At 46.7% G+C, this 15,566-nt stretch overlaps 3 protein-coding genes across 3 annotated transcripts; 2 read left to right on the top strand and 1 right to left on the bottom strand.

Moving 5' to 3' along the window:
• The first annotated feature begins 2,631 nt into the window (after positions 1-2,631).
• Positions 2,632-3,487, top strand: LOC136458914 (protein S40-1-like). The gene has a single exon (XM_066458820.1). The coding sequence runs from the start codon at positions 2,850-2,852 to the stop codon at positions 3,129-3,131; it is 282 nt and encodes a 93-aa protein (XP_066314917.1). The 5' UTR covers positions 2,632-2,849; the 3' UTR covers positions 3,132-3,487.
• A 3,300-nt stretch (positions 3,488-6,787) lies between these two features.
• Positions 6,788-7,530, top strand: LOC136458913 (protein S40-1-like). Its single transcript, XM_066458819.1, has one exon. It carries the CDS (start codon positions 6,908-6,910, stop codon positions 7,310-7,312), a length of 405 nt encoding a protein of 134 aa, XP_066314916.1. The 5' UTR covers positions 6,788-6,907; the 3' UTR covers positions 7,313-7,530.
• A 780-nt stretch (positions 7,531-8,310) lies between these two features.
• On the bottom strand, positions 8,311-12,202 carry LOC136458912 (probable complex I intermediate-associated protein 30). Its single transcript, XM_066458818.1, has 8 exons — positions 11,930-12,202; positions 11,738-11,809; positions 11,039-11,152; positions 10,094-10,156; positions 9,711-9,802; positions 9,039-9,119; positions 8,856-8,954; positions 8,311-8,775 (listed from the first exon to the last, which is right to left on the bottom strand). Exons 2-8 carry the CDS (start codon positions 11,787-11,789, stop codon positions 8,587-8,589), a joined length of 690 nt encoding a protein of 229 aa, XP_066314915.1. The 5' UTR covers positions 11,790-11,809; positions 11,930-12,202; the 3' UTR covers positions 8,311-8,586.
• Between the last annotated feature and the right edge of the window lie 3,364 nt (positions 12,203-15,566).

Raw genomic sequence — 15,566 nt, 5'->3', positions numbered from 1 at the left:
ACTAAACTTCCCAGGCTTGCGTGATGCTCAGTACGTTGTCATATGTGCCAGAATTCCTGACTATATGGCCCGTTCGGCTTACCCAGAAACTGTCTTGTTCGGTTTGTTTTTTTAGTCGCAACAATGTTTTTCTTTCACAACAATTCAACCAGAACAGTATTTTTCAGCTAGTTTTAGTCAAGTTTCAGTAAATCGGACGGAGTCTATATAAACAGAAGCCCTATTTTACTTGGAACGTGTAGCACTGCTTCTGAAAGCTGTCACAAATTTCTGGCTCATCTTGTGACGTTATAAACCACTACTTAGCTTGATGATGTTATAAACAATCTCCGACTGCTTCGCATCCTTATCCAAACCGTTCCATCTCCGGTGTCGAGAGCATCACCGGATAACACTACAGTGTTCTAGTACAAATAAAATGATTCGTGTAGATTAGAAAATGTTGAGACTATTATTTACACAATACAAATAATCAGTACTTGTAGTTTATAAAGAAATTTTTTTCTTTTATCATACATCATCTTTATTTTCTCTCTTCTTTTATAGTATGGACCATCTTCTCTCTCCTAAACATATATAACTTCTGTTGAGAGTGTAGAGCACCTTTTTTTTTTATCCGATCTTGGGCTACTAGTAAAAAAAAAGATGCGTTGGGGAATGCGCCTGTGACGTGCACCAGTACGTACCCCACCACCATTGCCTGTGGCTGCCTGGCTGTGCGTGTGCCTGCTCGGTGCTCCAATGCGCGATCTCGGCCTGTCCCTTGTCCAAACCGCTGGGCGTTACAGGTGTATGACCCGCATCCGTGGCGCACGCCAACACGGCACTTTTTGTGCGTTGATTGAAACGCTGCCACACCACAGAGAAAGCTACTGGCACGGGACTCGTGGCTAGAGTCCAGAATCGATGGATATTCTGTCCGGTTCGTCTGTACGGACCACCGGTAGATTGTCCGTTTCGGAGAAGTAAGCTCTGAAAATTCAGCTCTAGTTGTAATTTAGTTCGGCAGTGACGGCACTGCACGCTTGATGCACGATCGCGCTTGCGTCACCGGGCAAATGGTTTCGCAACAGGTTTATCTGAAACTGCAGTAACCAGCGTCTTCGTCAAAACTGACTGCGTTTTGACCCTACTACTAGCCGCATCTATGGGCAACCACTGGTTGTCTAGGGTCTTTCTGAAAAAAGATGCAGAGTGAACAACCTGTGATCGGTGATCCGTTGCCACGGTCTGAATTCTGAAACTGAATAATCCTGAAAGCGTCATCAGGCTTGTAAAAGGTAACGATGCAACACGAAATGTACAGTAGGCCTGATCTAATTGATCATGCATCCGACACGTATTTCGTACGTCCAATAACCATGCATGAACTTTTCCGGTGGATAAGCTAACTTGCGGCACAGTGGCTTGCAGTTCGGATAGGCCTCTTAGGCTCTTAATCATTACTCAAGTCAAGCAAAAGCAATGCCTGCCATGCCCTTCTGCTTTTGCTTTTCAGCCTGGGAAACCGACGTGCTCATCATTTCCCTTGAGTTACCGGCTGATACACGCTAAGCTCGTTATCGTTACACGCACAGCCAGATGTCAAAGGCGCACGGGCACAAACGGCTCCTGTCCTAATCGATACGTTCACTACAAAGTTGCGTGTTTGGTATGCTAGGGTTGGCATTGTAGCCGCGCGCGTGCAACCTAGCGAGCTGAGTAGCTGACCCTAATCAACGGCAGCTGCCGATCTGGTTAATCTGCCGATCAGAATTTTGTCCTTTTCTCTCAATTTGTCCGTGCGTGATTCTTTGAAGCCGTGCAGACGCTCGCCAGTTTGAATCCAACTTATTGATCAGAGATGATGCATATATGCAATGAGGCTACCAGAAGCCGACTGGTGACTTGATCGATCGGTGGCAAACCAAATAGACGTGTGCGAACAACATGGCACTGTTAGTCTTGGCGCGACGCGTGCAATGCAGAGTTGCAAACCCTTATCTTTCTCCGGACGTCAGTGTCGTTCGCAAGGCAAGACGTCAGTGTCGTTCGGAAACGTGCGCGTACGCACGCAGATGCGCACACGTGGGAGAGCAACACGAGCATATTCTCCGTCATGAGTCATGACCAAACCGACGACCAGGAACAGGAAGCGACCCGATCAGCTTTAATTTCTTGGCGCCAGGGACAGAACAAAGAACACGAACAGGTGTCAGGGATGACAGCATAGCATACGATGTCCAAAAGGCAAAAGCACATCGGAAAAGCAGCACGAGTTGGCACGCGAAGATCGCCAAACTTGCGCCGCCGCACAACACAACCGAACGCGCCTGAGAACTGAACCGCAAGGGAAGGGAAGGGAAGGAAAAGGAACACGTTGGAATATGGCTTTGCCCTTGATGCCTGCCTCCCCCACGGCACCGGCGCGCCGGCCGGACCGCCCCCGCGCGCGCAGGCGCATCGCAGCCGCCGATCGGTCGACCTCAACCGCCGAATTATTCCTTTCCGTTTCGTACGTCAAGGCCCATCATCGCCGCATCGCATACTTATCTGTCACACAAAGCGGCGCAGCGCCACACGGAACCTGGCTACCGACCCCGGTCGCTAGCTATAGGTGGACGGACGGGCACCTAGCCGGCCAGCCAGCCAGCAAGCAAGCAGGCTTAGGCCTAGGTGGCCGCCGGGCGAAGTCGTCCGTCCCAGCTCGGGCGCCTCGCCGCGCCCTATATATCTCGCCCCACGCCGAGCGGCAGACGGAGAGAGGTTTGGGCAAAAACCATTAGAGCACCATCACATTTCCTTCAGCACTACACTCTAGTTGCAAGCTAAGTCGTCGCGGTTGATCTGATTGATCACTGAGAAAACACATGTCGCAGAACGCGGCGGCGTGGGCGCAGCAGGCCGAGCGGGAGCGCCGCCCGTTCACGGACCCCATCGAGATCCCGGCCACCTCGGGGGCGCGGCGGGAGACGAACAACCGGGAGGATCAGGGAGACGACGGCGAGGCGGCGGCGCCCCCGCACGAGCTGCTGGCGCGGCGCAGGGCGGCGTCCTCGGTGTGCTCCGGGCAGGGCCGCACGCTCAAGGGCCGGGACCTGCGCCGCGTGCGCGACTCCGTCCTGCGGATGACCGGCTTCATCGAGAGCTAGCCAATAGCCTCAGCCAGCGGCACGCGTCGTCGGCCCTGGCTCTGGCTGTCCTGTCCACCTCGCTGATTAGCTTAGCATTAATAATAATGCAGCGACCAGCAAGCAAGCAAGCGCCCATCCATCCCCCGATCCAAACGGTTGAATATACTATCACACTGTTCGAGTCAGTCCATGATTGGTTGATTTCCTTTTGTGAGATGAGATTGAGGTTACAAAGAATTGATTGATGGCAAGGCGTTTTGTATTCCTTTTGTAAATTCATACGAAATGTGAGGTGGATTTCATTCAGTCTTATGTGTGTGTGCAGTGTGTTGATGTAGACCAGCCATGTGCATCAGTGCATTCGCCCATGCATCTGGATCAAACAAGCTAGAATTGGATTTACGGGTTGCTGCTGATTCAGCGGTCCTGACTCCTGACCTGCCTCTATTGGGTTCTTGACTCGCTCAAACAACAGTACATATAGACCGCAACAGATGCAGTAACTTGCTGGCAATCGCCAGCCGATATGATGATTATATTATATAATCGACACAGGGAAAATGACTGGAACGATTAGATGCCCTGTTCGCTTGGCTGATATAAAAAAATACGGCTTATAAGCAACAGGGCATAGATAGTTCAGGACATACATGAATACCTCCACTAGCTAGTACTAATACGTTCTTATCCTCACCAAAAAACATCCCGAGCAAGTCAAGGTCAAGCAGCAAGAAGATGCTGCACGCCGAGCTGCAGGAGGAAGAGGAAGAGTTTCAAGAAGCGGACATCCTATGGCCAGATGCAGCAGATTTCCAGGAGTCGCCCCGGTTGTATTTCTCTCAAATCGGCATGGACGACATCGACGATAGCGAGCATCAGGCGCCGTTGAAGCTGCAAGTCCGACAGAAAGCTTCTTCCCCCATCGACATCCCCGGCCAGAAGAAGGTCGTCGGTGCCACTGCTGCGAGAGGCACCGGAGCACAACGGGCCGGATCGAGCAAGTTTAGCGCGAGCCACGCCAGCGACGTCGGTGCCGGTAGCACCGTCATCGGCAGCCATGTCTTCATGCCGCCACATGTAATCGTCGATCGGAGGGCCAAGAGGGACAAGGCGTTGATGATGATGCTCATCGTGCCCAGCGGGAGGGCCAGGGCGAGGAAGATGCGCGAGTAGTGCTACGGAATTTGTGGGAACGAAATGCTCGATCTCCCGTTTCAATTCACTCGGAGAACGAAGTAGTGTTGAGTTCGTAGGTTTTTGCTGGTGTGTGAATTAACGTGACAGAAAGTGAAAGAAAGATCTTCTTCTTTTTTTGAAATATCCGAGCTAGATCTTGGAATAATATGCATGGATAGAATGGCCACGTTTATTTTGTTCTAAAGGTTGTCGTGTAGTAAGGAACGGACGGTGGATGCCAGTGTGTGATACGGCGATAGTAAAATGCAGTGCAATGCAGAGTTAGGTTCAGTTGTTCGGAATTCAGATGAACTTACGTTTGCTCATCTCGTGTGAAGAAACAAGGAGCTAGCGAATATCTTTCCAGTTTCCACCCAGTTCAACTTTGAAGACGTTTATAAACCTTCTGATGATAAGATTTACTCGAATGGAAAGAGATGTCTCTGAAGTATAGGCTAGTAATTTGTCCTTGAAGAAGGAACCTATATATCTTCAGAAAGAATCGAAATTTTCAAGTTATAAACCTTCTGATGATAAGATTTACACCTATGAGGTGACTCACACCTCAACATACCTATCCCGTACATATATATAACATTATCTTCTTCTCCCAAGTTGATACGCAGAAATTTACCTCTGCAAGTAACCCTTGTCCAGGTGTACACTAGCACAGGTGTCTACACGAAACTGTAGGAACTGGGAATCCTCCCAATTGGCTAGTCCCCGCCGCCCTATCAGGAGTCCAGGACGTGAGCACGCTGGTTTGGGTTCCTTGCCCACAATGGCACAGATGTGGAAACTACCTACATGTACACTTAATAAAAAGTACTAGTACTAGTATTTCTTAAGATTTCAGGTTCTGCGCCACGCCTCCACCTGTTCATTCTCCCAGCCTCATGTTTGTTGCTACGCTAAACTAGCGAAATAATCATTGACCGACTTACCAGAAGCGTCCATTGTTTCGTCTACTAGCTAGAAAACGCAACAACCAACGGGCTTACGCTGCACGTCGACAGATAGGACACGTCGGAGTATCAGCATCAGCAGCATACAATCGAGATGTGGATGTCCTTTGTTTTTTCTAGCTATGTGGTTTCAGCCATTTCTTTACTAGTTCTACTAGTCACTGGGCAACCGAAGCAACTGACACGGTCATGTTCTAAATCTCCAGCGGAGAGTGTTCACCTTGCAAGAAAGGTTTTCTTTTTGAAAGAACCCTTCATCTGTAAAGAAAGTTATGTGGGCGTGAGGCGTGAGCCCCCATCCATCCCATCGCCACCTGCTCGCTCTTCCAGCCAGCCAGCCTCACGTACAGCACGGATAACGCGCTCCTTCTCCTTCCAATCATCGCGAGAACGCAAGATGGGCCCGTCGTTTTTCCCGGAGAACGCGTCGCGCTTCCATAATTGCACAGGTTGATCGGAAATTGCGAAATGAACGTTTTGAGTTTAAGGACAGTCCCAATGAAAAAAACTAGTAGTTTGTATAACATAAGATACCGCACTAAAAAAGTACTGCTTTTCAACCCATGGTTTCTATGAGTAATAATTATTTTCTCTTTCTCTTTCCCAACTCTATCTTCTTTCTCCAATGGAAGTGCGACACGAGCTCCCTAGAAACTGGTAGTTTCTCCCCAATGGCGATTTCATGGTTTCTTGGTGCATTGGGTTAAGAGTAGACCTGATTTCATCGTGAAGAAACTATTTCTATGATTTTTGTTCTCTTTCTTCATTAATTACGTTGCCATGTCAGCGTTTTGCCTACGTGGCAAGTCATTTAATGAGGATAGAAACCATCATCAATGCACCATTGGGACTATCCTAATTAGTTTATAATTGAACACTAATTGTTAAATAAAAATGAAAATGTTACGGTAGCCAAATTTTTAAATTTCACGCACTAAACGCAGCTTGAAGACCAACGGCTGTGTGTGCGGCTGCGGCGCGACAGAGCAACGCATCGACACCGCGGATTTCGATAGAACTACCTGGAAGTACGCCAACGTGTAGGATTGGTGCATCTGAGTTGCTGCTGAGGAGGTTGGAGCCATCTTCAGCCAAATGTAATTTGATGTTAATCTTTATACCGCCAAACAAACGCTACCACTATCTTGTCCAGCGAGAAAAATAATGAATTCCCCACACCTAAAGTGACTGGGTTTTCTCTCTGTTTTTTTTTAAAAAAAATACTTTTGTTAAACACGCAGGTCCGTTGGTCTGACGCGTCACCTCTTCTTTTGTGCAGCCGGTTCGTTCATCAAAGAATTCATTGACCCCGCCCGGTCCGTGAGTCTTCTGTGTCTGATCGAATATCCGATTCAAACCTGGCAGAATTTACTGCGATTTTTTCCGTCCATTTTTTTTAAAAAAAATTCTGTCTCCCACAGCGCTCACGACACGGCTGCTGCCGTACGTGGGAAGCTTCGCGCAGCCGGGAATGAACACGCTGCGCCTATATATAAGCGCCCCTCCCCGCTCCGGTTCGGCGCACGAGAAACCTTTTTGCGCACCGCAACAAGCCAAGCGAATTCATTCCCAGAGCCCCAAGCATCCATTCCAACAACTTCCAGAGCGACCCCGAACCGCGCAGCGGGAGCCGGGAGCTCACCAGACGACGCAATGGCGAGCGCCGCCGAGGAGCTGTGCGAGTCCGAGGTGCTGTGGCCGGAGGCGCCCCACGACGACGGCGACGCGACGCCCAGCAGCTCGTGGTCCGTGGCGCCGCGGTCCAGAACGCCGGCTGCGCGGGGCGTCCCTGAGAGGCTGACGATCCATCCGGGCTCGCGGCCGGTGGACATTCCCAGGCCCGCGGCGAGCTCGGCGGCCCGACGCCGAGACCACGAGGACGAGGACGGTGGATGGAGCGGCAGCGGCACGATGGTGCCGCCGCACGTGCTGGTCTCGCGGAGGCGGTTGGAGGGGCCGGCGGCGGCGTTCGCGCTGCGGTCGGGTCCCGGCCGCGCGCGCGAGCTCAGCCACTTGCGCAACTCCGTGCTGCGCATGACCGGCTTCATCGAAGGATGACAAGGCTGCCCCGTCCTCTGTTTTGCGCACATGCAACATTCAAGCAGGACTAGTCGTCTCCATTCACCGCTTGTCTTTGTAGTCGGCGGCGTTGCCTATTTTGTTCGTTTGTTTTCCTGGTGGTCCATGATCATGATCACATTGCGTCTCCATTTGTAAAGAGAGAGCTCTGAATTCGCTACTTGTTTGTTTCCTTTCCTCCATGGGAACTTTCCATTGCCTACTGTCACGGGATTAAAGTACTTTTTGGTGGAAAACATGTGTTCTTCGATCAAACAAATCCAGTCTGAATGTCTGATGGGTTGAACTCGAGGAAAACGTGCAAATTAGCATCCTGGTTCTGAATGTAATTCAACTCCTCTCCATGAGGCGTGTGTAGAAGTTTCCATTGCTTACTGTCACAGGTTTTAAACCAGACTGGTTCAGCTGCTCTCTAATTCAACTTATTTCGTATACACATTTCTCACCAAAGACTTGCTTGGCTACACTTCCATCTGCACCATTTCGCATTTGATTGGAAGCCTCCTATCCTGACCAATACGGAATGACGTAGAAATGTGTTAGTCGACCAAAGAGGTCTAAACTGATCACTTTAACACGAGCAAAACATGCAATCTAACAGCCTGTTCGCTTGTTGGTTTCAGCCAGCCCAAACCAGTCAGCCAACAGTGTTTTTCTCTCACAATAAACCAGCACCAGCCAGCCCAGAAACCAACCAGCGAACAGGCTGTAAGCCGGCTAACAATTGTGGATCCTGCATTCCTGCTACAGCGCGGGCATCTAGCATGCATTTCTAAGTTGTTTCCGTGAAATCATAAGTGAACGTGTCTACGAGTAATTCAAATGATCAAACAGTAGTACTCTGAACAGTCAAATAATAATTAAATTGAATCCTACTCTGGCAGTATCGTCAGGGTGGAATGCACATCATTAGATCGCCCGATCAGATACTAGCGAGAAAAGTAACGTCTGTCCAAAGGGAACTGAAAAAAAAATGCTTCATTTTTAGATCATTTTGTATTCATAAACCTCAAAAGTAAAGCAAAATACATTATTCCTTGGTGCCGAACTGCAGAAGCCGCGCTACTAGTACAAAAACAAATATTTCATACACCAAAAAGTGCATACAGGAGTTGGCAGCCTGTGCTACGGTTACTCCTGTTGTTTTGGTCGGCTGATAAAATTTCAGCGGCGCCGGAGCTGGATGAAACAGAAGAGAAGGAAAAAGCCGATGTGAAACTCAAGCAGTGAAATAAGACTACCACTTGTGGAGGTCACAGTGTTCTCAACGCCTTGATCCAATCAACCTCAAGCCTAAAATCACCAGGCCCAGTCTTGGCACCAGGAACACCGCCTTCTGCGTTTACAGAGAGAGACATCCCCACAATTCGAGCAGGGTTAATTTCCAACTTTGCCTCGATCACACTTCCTCTCCATGTGGGTAAATATCGATCAATAGGGATCTGTATGGAATGGGAACAGGTTCTTCATCATAAAAAGAATGCATATTTCGAATTTTGAATGATAGCAAATGATAATTTACCTTCAGGACTTGCCATCTGTCCTGGGGTATGTACACAAAAGCCTGCCATGAGTTGTCTTCTTGTTGTCCGGGTGAATTCACCCAATTCTCTGTGTATATCTGTAGTTAAAATTTCAGATTCTGCAGAACGATACTGACTGGGCATCAAATATTCAAAAGTAACTCTTATGTGGGAAAACATACGGTAGATATGTAGCATCTTCCATCTCCTTTGATCTTCATTGCTATTGTATCATATGCATCAAGGTCAATGAAACCATCAAACTGAAACAGCAGAAAGGATTTTTTTTTAATCAGCACTTCACAGAATAACTTCTGCTGACATTCAGTTAGCATTACTTAATAAGCATCTATATTCCTTATTTTGTAGAGTTATATAAGGTAGTCTTAAGCATTATTTACTGAATCCTAAGACACTTGATATGACTTCACTGACCTCCAGAGAACAAAAGAGTTTGATCTAAAGCCCTAGGATGTTCAACCCTCTTAAGCCTAGATAGGGTATGCTTAGTATTTGCAGTGGCATTTCAAAGAACTTCTATTTTGTTATATTTGGTTAGTACTCCCCCCGTTCCAAATTGTAAGTCGTTCGGGCTTTTTGCTACGTATCTAGAAAAAATGTATATCTAGGTGTGCAACAAAAGTTACCTTGAAAAACCAAAACGACTTACAATTTGAAATGGAGGGAGTATTTGACAACCACTTTTCAAGAGCTACCACAGAAATATTTTACCATCATTGGTGGCAACATTTGTGTATATAAGGATAGCACAACATTGCTAAAATGGGATAAGCATTTACGTAAGTAATAACCAAGTTAGTACCCCAGTGTCGCCCTAAAACAGAAAAATGTACCTTCTTTGATCGCATCCCGCAGAATCCATAGCGCCTGATCCTCCATGTTGACTCTTCGGACATATCCAAAGAAAGATTACCAGAAAACACACCTTCAAGAATACACATGTTACCTTACAAACCAGTCTAAGTAAATCATAAGTAAAAAAAATTGCATGTTTCAATTCAATTACTAAAGTATCCACTGATAATTTGGACTCGCCTCAGACATTTTCTGAGAAAACCACTAAAACAATTCAAGGTTAATGAGGTTTATTATACTAAACAAAAGAAGCTACAGATACATCATTTGTTTTCTCTTGTACCAGAAAGTACTCAATTCAAACTGAACATCAAATGATTGGCACAAGCTGGAAAAGTTAAGAATGTAGAACAATTATTACCAGTTAATGGAGTATCTCCAACTGAAGCGCCATCAGTTATTTCCAAGGATGCAGAAGACAAACCTGGATAACAACTTTGTCCAGTTATATTCTATCATAGATGTAAACAAGAAGCTAGGTATATGCAGCAAAGCTGAAAAATGTCCTTAAAAATATAAGAAATTACTACACATGTAAGGTATTATCTGTTGTAGGGAAATATGGTCTATCAAATTCACAAGTCCACTCATATTATTCTAAGGCACAACTGTATGAGTGCACAACAAACTAAAGTGTTAAATGCTTTTCCTGTTCCTGCAGAAAAGGTTCACCCGTGTAATATATACCGTCTCTTAGTCAGCTATCTGATCCACTGGTTTCGAAACTAGCAGCAGCAGAAGATAATACAGTAGTGCACCAGTTTACGCAGTCAAGTATCCTGTGGTGATAAACACAAGGGGTGGTTGACTCCCATTTGGATCACTATCTGGAAAGCAAGCTATAATAGTGTTATATATAAACCCTACATATAATTCATGCTTATGGCAGAGAAAGGAGAAAATGCAGGCAGCAAAGGGAGAACCGATGAATCAATGGAGTATGTTCTCCTATATCTCCATGTATTATACTAGTTTGTAATATGTTTCCTTTAAAACGATTTTGCATTAGGAAGACTCAGGGGTAGGATGATTCTAGAAGTAATATACTGGGGGCTACCAGGACAAGATTGAACTGCAATACATTTTTCCACTGTGAACCATCAGAAACTCAAAAGAGCATCTTATTAACATATTCTGAGAACAAAACCACAGGAGCATTTTCAACACAAAGTATCTCCCAGCCAATCAGTCACAAAGCACAAGGACAAATTATACTATAGTATCAGATGATTCAGATCAGTATTTAGAGAAACTGCAGCAATTAGTAACTTTTATAAAAGTATATAATTCGAAAGTGAGGCAGTACCTCCATACTCTGAATCTGAGTACAAATGCCACCTTTTCAGCTCATCTTTTGAGTTGAAATTGAAGATACATCTTTCACTTGGCGGAATTAGATCATCTGAACTCCATATAAGAGCTGACAATTAAGCATATAGAACAAAGAATTAATAAAGACCAAGATAGTTAAGGAGGTTATGTATTTTCCAGAAGAGTTTATTCTGCACACTTAAAAGCAGAATTTCCATAAGTTCCTTGTTTACAGATTAGCAAAACATGCTATTCCTACAGGGGCACCATGAATTCCACACACCACACATCTATTTCAGATCTGCAATGCATGAGTAGCAGCCTAGCAGGTAGTCAGCTACTAAGACGACTCAAGCCTACTACTGGTACATATGGAATCAAACTGGCATTAATATCTAGCTGACAATCTGATATGCTTGCAAATTTCATATCATGTATAATACTCATCATATTACAAAGTATCACTAGGAAAATTCTTATTCTACACCCTGGCTACGCTGTACTCAATGCTCGGGAGACAGGGAGAGATCCATGACCTTTACTACACCTTATATGGTTATCATTTAACAGCACAACAGCACCAAGACTATGCACGGCGCATCTACGTGCACCATTACAAGTGTTCCATCGAGGAAATGGACCAGACTTTGATAGCGGGCACAGCAAAAAGGTCTGACTTGTGGGAAGAACCTACCTCTCTTTGTGGCGTTAAAGGAAGCCTGCCACAGAGCTCGCAGCTTCGACATGGAGGTAACGGAGGCCAACTCTGTATACATGACACGCAGCAAATGAGACATGAGTGGCAACAAATTGCGCATGTTGAAGAGAAACCGAAGGAATCTAATTCTTAAAACTACACGGCCAAAACAAACCAACGCTTCCTTACCAGCAAATAGAATAAATCAATTGACGAGCGGATGGAACTCCACTTTCAGAACCAGTAGAGGGGAGACAGGGCTTTGGTGGATTTCAGGAAGAATTTGAGTAGGCGACTAAATACTAGTATCGCCTCCGTTGCTTAAGGCCTATCTCCCCCAACGAGATCCCCTCTCTGCCCGCTGGCCTCTGCCTCCAAGGGCGCCGCCGCCGGACAAGCTCTCGACCAGCTAGCCCCCGACGACTCCCTTCGACTGCGTCGATGACGAACTGAATCGAGAAAGAGAGAGAGAGAGAGAGAGGAGGCGTCGGATTGAGTGAGGCCTTGTTCCGTTGGGCCGGAAACGGCCGGAGTCGGGGCTGGGGCTGGCCCAAACCCCGTGGATCAACCCGGCCTGTAACAGCGTTTTTGGTTATGAGCCTGTATGGCATATGGAACCCGGACTGCTGGATAGGCTACGGTGGTGTGCAAGATGTTTTGTTTGGTTGGCTATATCTACTTGTATAGAGTCTTGCTGAAAGGAGATAGTATTTGGTTATCTGCATCAAATCGTACAGTGTAGAATAAAAATAGATAAACAAGTAACCTTATAGTATTTAACTCGTGTACACTCTAATAGTCTCTACTTTACTTGTAATATCTTAAGAAAATTGCGTTGCACTGTGCAAGCCAGAACCGCAAATGAAATCTGTATCTGACGAGCTAAGCTGTGGGGTGCTTTTTGCATATGAAGAGCCAGGTCTAGACTTCTGTGCAGGTAACCAAACATGATGAGGTTGCATATCCACTCTCCAGAGTCTGATTCTGGTATATGCAGACAAACAAACAGGTTATAAAGGATTTCATACCACAAAGGAAGAGTTGTTAGTTGAAGCCCTGCAGATTTGATCCTGACCCAACCTAGTCTTTCCTCGTCACCCCAGCCCGGGATCCAACCCCCTACGACAGACCTCATGGAACCAACCCTAGGTGACGAGGCACAAGATACCGCTACGAAAACGCGAGACCAGTCTTGACAACGGCGGCACCTTAGAGCATTGTTTTCCATCCTGAAGATGTTGTCATGACACTTCATTGTTAGATTGATCTCTAACCTAACTGAACCTAACGGCCCAGTTGAGCCTTTGATTCGCGCCCTGATCGAGGGCGCCCAGCCCACCATGGCTGGAGGGCCTCTGTCACCCTGCGCTATAAAAAGAGGTGGGGGCCGGCGGCTTTAATAACGAGGTTGATCTGAGCCGAGCTCCCCACCAACACTAAAACCCTAGTCCGATCTAGAGGGCGCGCAGCCAGTGACGGGAAGCCACCAGCCGCACCGCCACTGGACTCCACTGTCTTCACCGCCGGTCGCCACCGCGCATCATCGACCCCGCCTTCACCGACCGCCGCTGCCTTAGCGTAGACGTCGACCCCATGGAGGACACGAGCGGATCTTCTTCCACTGTGGTCTCAGGTCTGACACGACCATCTTCTACCTCTCCCTTCTCTCTAGTTCTACATGCATTAGAATGTACTGCTTCTCTTATACCGAATAGAACCCTTCTACCGTCTAGATCTATGATCCTAGTGATTCAAAGATTGTAACAATGGTATCAGAGCCTCGTTTAGGTATAGATCTAGCTTATCAGTTTAGATCCGTTCGGATCTGAGTTAAGGAAAGAAGGTTCGGTTGAACCCTAACCCTAACTGGGTTAAGGAAAGGATAAAAGGAAGAGGGTTTCGGCCTTAAGAACGTAAGAGCCGAACCCTAAACCCGTAAAAATCTTCAACGGGGAAGAGAAACAGTAAAACCCTAACCCTAACTTCGATCCCCATCTCAAATCGGTTCAATCCGAGCACCAAAAGAGAACCAAATCCGAAGGGGAAGAAGGGGAAAGGGAGGCCTACCTCGCTGCTGCGCAGCGCCGCTGTCATGCCGACGCATGGGGAAAAGACGCCGAGCTGGCTCTGGCCAAAGGGGCGCCGCAGCTAGGCCACTCGACGGCGGCGCGCTCACCCGCTGGGGAGTGCGCACGCCAGCAAGGGGGCCGGCGACAGCGCCATAGCTCCACCCAGCCCTGGCTCCACCGTTTCACCTCGCTCAGACTCGCTCGGTTGCCGCTGTGGTGCGTTGAGGAGAGAAGTGAGAGCGGTGAAGAGAGAGAGCAGAGGAGAAAATGAGTTAGGGTTTCGGGAGGAGGCCGGTGTCGGCGGTTTTTATTCGCCCGAAGACGTCGCGCAGCCATCCGATGCAGACGGACGGCTCAGATCGAACGGACCGCATCACGGCCTAGGTGGGCGAGCGCGCCGCGGAGCTTTGTCGGCCCAGGCCCACGTTGCGCCCTGGGTGGCAGCTCGCGCGCGCGGAGGCGATGGGCCAAGCCGGGTTTTTGCCGGTTTTGGGCCGAAACAGTAAAGAATGAGCCCGGTTTCGCATTTTTCTTTTTCCAGAAAATTGAAAAATAGAAATTAGCTCAAAAGAAAATAGAAAAAGTATTTTTCCCTGTGGGAAAAATTCAAGAAAATGAGTTCATTTATTCCGCTGCGTATTTAAAGATGTTATTTTTATTATTAAATTCGAACCAATGGGAGAATTTAATTTTGAAAAATAGACATGTTTTAATTGATTATAATATTGTTATTATTCTGACCAACGTTGATTAATGGCAATATTATGATGCTTTGTCATGCATTAATTCTATTTCTGCCCAACGATGATGTAGAATTAGTGTAGAAAACAATTGTATGTTTTAATTTTGACCAACATTGGAACTAAGGCATGCAATTGTTATTGTTATTATTATGTTCTCACTCTATTTGAATTGTGTTTTCAGGCGGATACAACTTGATGAGTTGTATCAAAGAGATCCTCACTCTCAAAGGTGATAACTACATTGAGTGGAAGAAAAAAGATTGACCTAGCCTTTATCTTGGCTGAGGTGGACTGGGTAGTCACCACACTGTGTCCCACAGAGCCTGTGGCACCGGTAAAGGAGACAAACGAGGCTGATGCTGCTTGGGCAACCAGAGAGAGGGATTTTGCATTCCAAAGAATGTCCTATGACCTTGAGCATATGAAGTGGGTCACTGCCAACAAGAAGTGTTTGGCTGTGATAAAGAACACGATTGAGCTTGTAATTATGAGCTCAATCTCAGAGTGTGACACCGTCACCGAGTATCTCGAAAGAATAAAGAGTCAGTTCACTGGCTCTTCAAAGACATATGCTATCTAGCTAATAAAGCAGCTGATAACAGAGAGGTACTCAGGTAATGGTGGTATTAGAGAGCACATACTAAGGATGAGCAATTTAGCATCCAAGCTAAAACCAATGGATCTGGCTTTCAAGGATGAGTTTCTTATCCATCTGATTTTTGCTTCCTTACCAAAAGAGTTTGACACTTTTGTTGTCAACTACAACATACAGCCTGAGAAATGAGACATGGAGAGGCTCATGGCTATGTGTGTGTAAGAAGAGGATAAAATAAAAGCTACCAATGGTGGCTCTATCAATTATTTGAAAGATAATAAGAAAAAGAATCCTAATGCTAACTTCTCCTCAAAATCAAAGGGAAAGGGTCACATGCTACATCAACCTCAGCAAAACAAGTTCACAGTAGAGAAAGATCAATGTCTCTACTGTAAGATGACGGGACATTATAAGAAAGA

This window comes from Miscanthus floridulus, chromosome 6 (assembly GCF_019320115.1).
Source record: "Miscanthus floridulus cultivar M001 chromosome 6, ASM1932011v1, whole genome shotgun sequence".
NCBI classification, from domain to species: Eukaryota; Viridiplantae; Streptophyta; class Magnoliopsida; order Poales; family Poaceae; genus Miscanthus; species Miscanthus floridulus.
This window is presented reverse-complemented; position numbering and strand designations above follow the sequence as displayed.

Excerpts from the sequence above, each read along its gene's own strand:
- LOC136458914 (XM_066458820.1), top strand. The coding sequence starts at position 2,850 with ATGTCGCAGAACGCGGCGGCGTGGGCGCAGCAGGCCGAGCGGGAGCGC.
- LOC136458913 (XM_066458819.1), top strand. The coding sequence starts at position 6,908 with ATGGCGAGCGCCGCCGAGGAGCTGTGCGAGTCCGAGGTGCTGTGGCCG.
- LOC136458912 (XM_066458818.1), bottom strand. The coding sequence starts at position 11,789 with ATGTCGAAGCTGCGAGCTCTGTGGCAGGCTTCCTTTAACGCCACAAAG. Across the intron at positions 11,153-11,737 it reads CTTTAACGCCACAAAGAGAG|CTCTTATATGGAGTTCAGAT; the intron begins GTAGGTTCTTCC and ends CTTAATTGTCAG. Across the intron at positions 9,120-9,710 it reads GCGGGATGCGATCAAAGAAG|TTTGATGGTTTCATTGACCT; the intron begins GTACATTTTTCT and ends CTGCTGTTTCAG.